Source organism: Octopus bimaculoides, chromosome 15 (assembly GCF_001194135.2).
Source record: "Octopus bimaculoides isolate UCB-OBI-ISO-001 chromosome 15, ASM119413v2, whole genome shotgun sequence".
Classification (NCBI taxonomy): domain Eukaryota; kingdom Metazoa; phylum Mollusca; class Cephalopoda; order Octopoda; family Octopodidae; genus Octopus; species Octopus bimaculoides.
Window position 1 is genome coordinate 35744710 of NC_068995.1, and position 2994 is coordinate 35747703.

Sequence of the window (2994 nt, forward strand, 5' to 3'; positions counted from 1 at the left end):
ACTGTTTTTAGTCTCCATAAGCACTTCTTATAACTACTGTTTTGCTATGTTAATGCTTGGAATAAATGAAGAGTAGAATTTTCTTCATGTGATACCATAGAATATATTTTTCACTTAAAACTTTGAAGTTATGATATAAGTTTTATGCAAATGAATAATTTATGTAGCTTTTTGAGATATGAGAAATAGAGTGGCAGTCACTTGCACAAACCCGTCACCAAAAGTATTTCGGATTTACGATCGCAGAAAGTTGCTGTCGTAAGAGATTTAACAATTGACAACCACTTGGTTTGGAAAGTAACAAATAAAGCGTTATTTGAGTCGCTCGAAAGGGATATTGGGTGTTTTAAGCAATTCCACATGTAAGCATAAACCGTTTGGAAACAATGAATAATAGTTCACTTGATAAAGTATTAAAAAGAAAAAAATTCTGCTGATGACTAAAGACAAATTTTATTACGTTGCTTTTTATTCTAATTGTCACAAGCAGTTCATTTGTTACTTATTATATTTCATTATAGAAGTTAGAAGAAATCATTATTATTAGTAGAAAACAAAAATGGCAGCGAGCTGGCAGAGTCGTTACTACGCCAGGCAAAATGCTTAGCAGTATTTTGTCCGTCGCTACATTTTGAGTTCAAATTCCGACGACGCCGACTTTGTCATTCCTCCTTTCGAGATCGATAAAATAAGTACCAGTGAAACACTGGAGTCTTTGTAATCTACTTATCCCCTCCCCAAAAATTGTTGGGCTTGTGTCAAAATTTGAAAATATTATTAGAAAAGAAATCTTTATAGAAGTTAGAGAGAATGACTCTTATTAGAATGTGTAAAATATTTATCTATCGATAGCACAGTTTATCTCAGAATTTGGTTTACTGGATTGTCTCCTGGTTTTACACGTAAACTTCAATGACGAGCGCAGATGGATTCAACAAAGATGGGAGGTTAGATGTTGACTCAACAGGTCGAACACATGGAAGATATAGGCTTAGCACGACCATTGCAGTCCGATGAAATCTATATTTGTTTTTGCTATGACCCTCACCGGAATTTACAGAAATGCAGGAACAAACAGGGTTGCGAATAAAAAAAAAACAGGAAAAATGGCATACTTCCGTACAACAGTTCTTATATAAACTGCTGCATATTGGCCATCAAAATTGTTTATACAGAACAGTCAATTCCAACTAGTTGTTTGACTACTTTGCTCCATATGGTTGACTAAGTCTACGAAGGAGTGCTGAAAAGTTCCTGGCTTTAAGGGTATCGCGAAAGGCCTGGTTACAAACCTAACCTTCCCAGTTCTTTTACAGGGCTTAGAAAAACTGAAAGACTACTGTAATATGTGTGTGAATTTGAGAGGGGAATATGTCGAATGAAATCATAATTAATTGATCCTGACGTATTTTCTTTTACCCAAAGCCAGGAACTTCTCAGCACCCCATCATATATGATGACAACTAAAAGTAACATCAACAAAACTGAATTATAGATTGGTTATGGTCGAGGTAGATATTATTTTATTGTTCTTTCATGGAAAAAGCTTTATCAAAATTACCATATCTAGAGTTTCTAGTGTTTAAGATACTTTTTCAGGTCTTTCATGGAACATTGAATTATTCATTTTTGATATTTTTCTTTTGTTCTGGTCATGTCTTTGTCGTCATAGTCCTTACCTCAAAACACAGATATATTATAACGGAGTTCTCTAATGAATGCAATTTTCAAGCCTCAGTTATTTCTGTATTTATTGGGCTTGTTTCTGTATTTATCAGAACTATAGAGATCTAATCTACCTCCAATATAATGATTTTGGTTCAATGCTGGTGACTCAATCCGGTGTTTTACTACAGAAACTACAGAACCACCTTCGTCGTTGCTAATCGTTGTGTTCGGTACATTTCCTCAAACTTCTATATTTCTACTTTCAGCTTTTTTCATGTCCTGCACTGAAGTTACTTCGCAAGGTAAGCTCTTGTTTTTTGCTTCTTTTGCTATTTGTTTCTATTTCCAAATAACTATGTGGCGCTTCGTTGTTTTAACTGTTTGCTCTTTTTTCCTTTAGAGGGGGATGGGGTGGTCACATTCCGTTTTTATATGCTCACTTTTTTTTGTGTATCTATTCTATTTTTAATTTGGCTTTTTCAGTAGAACCTTGTGACAGTTACACGGAAATAGACGCTTCATCAAGACGTATTACAGAGGATTATGATACTCACTGCGACAATACGCTATCAGAAAAATGGTACCGCTTTATCATTGGTAAACAGTCAGCCATTATTCCAACTCAGTGCATTAAGGTAAAAAAACAATTTTTTTCTTATTTATTTTATGCATTAGCTCGAGTCGTTAAAACGCTACACAAGAGATCACCCTCACACAAACTAGGCCCGTAGTTGGCATGACATGTAACAGTTTTAAGTTGAACTACAATTCTCACTCTTCTTCAGAATTTTCAGAAGGTGAAATCAAAGATCTTTAACTAACTACATCCACGAACTAAAAATCAAATCCATACTTTGTAACCAGCAGGGGAAAATTCTACCTAGTACTAGACTGAATTCCCAAAAGTGAAAACCATGCAACAAGTGCACGAAAGATAGATCGAAAGTCATATTCTATAGACACCTCACAGAAAAGAGCTACTGAAAAGACTACCACCTGCATGCACAGAACCTATAGGAATATGAAATTTCAATTTTTCTTGTTCACTAAACGGAAGCACTCATCTATACCACTTCTGCCCTCCCCTAAAGACATACTCTCTTTCATATCTGATTTTGCTGATCTTTCTTTCTTCCACTGAATCACTTTTCCTTTCCTTTCTTGTGTCTACACTACTTATTTCCTATTTACAGTCACTTCTACTCACATACTAGCCCAACATGTACCTACACACACACACAAACACGCACACACATACACACAAACACATATATACATACATGCATACATACATACATACATACATACATACATACATACATAAAT

At 35.0% G+C, this 2994-nt stretch overlaps 1 protein-coding gene across 2 annotated transcripts in view; it reads left to right on the forward strand.

Moving 5' to 3' along the window:
* Window positions 1-2994, forward strand: part of LOC106883806 (uncharacterized) — a 66085-nt gene that overhangs the window by 30099 nt on the left and 32992 nt on the right. Inside the window, exons 2-3 of one of the 2 annotated variants that reach the window (XM_052973264.1) lie at window positions 1935-1970; window positions 2155-2303. In XM_052973264.1, coding sequence (XP_052829224.1) covers window positions 1935-1970; window positions 2155-2303 — 185 coding nt within the window. Of the gene's footprint in view, window positions 1-1934; window positions 1971-2151; window positions 2304-2994 lie in introns of both variants that reach the window. The other variant, XM_052973263.1, reaches the window with a different exon arrangement.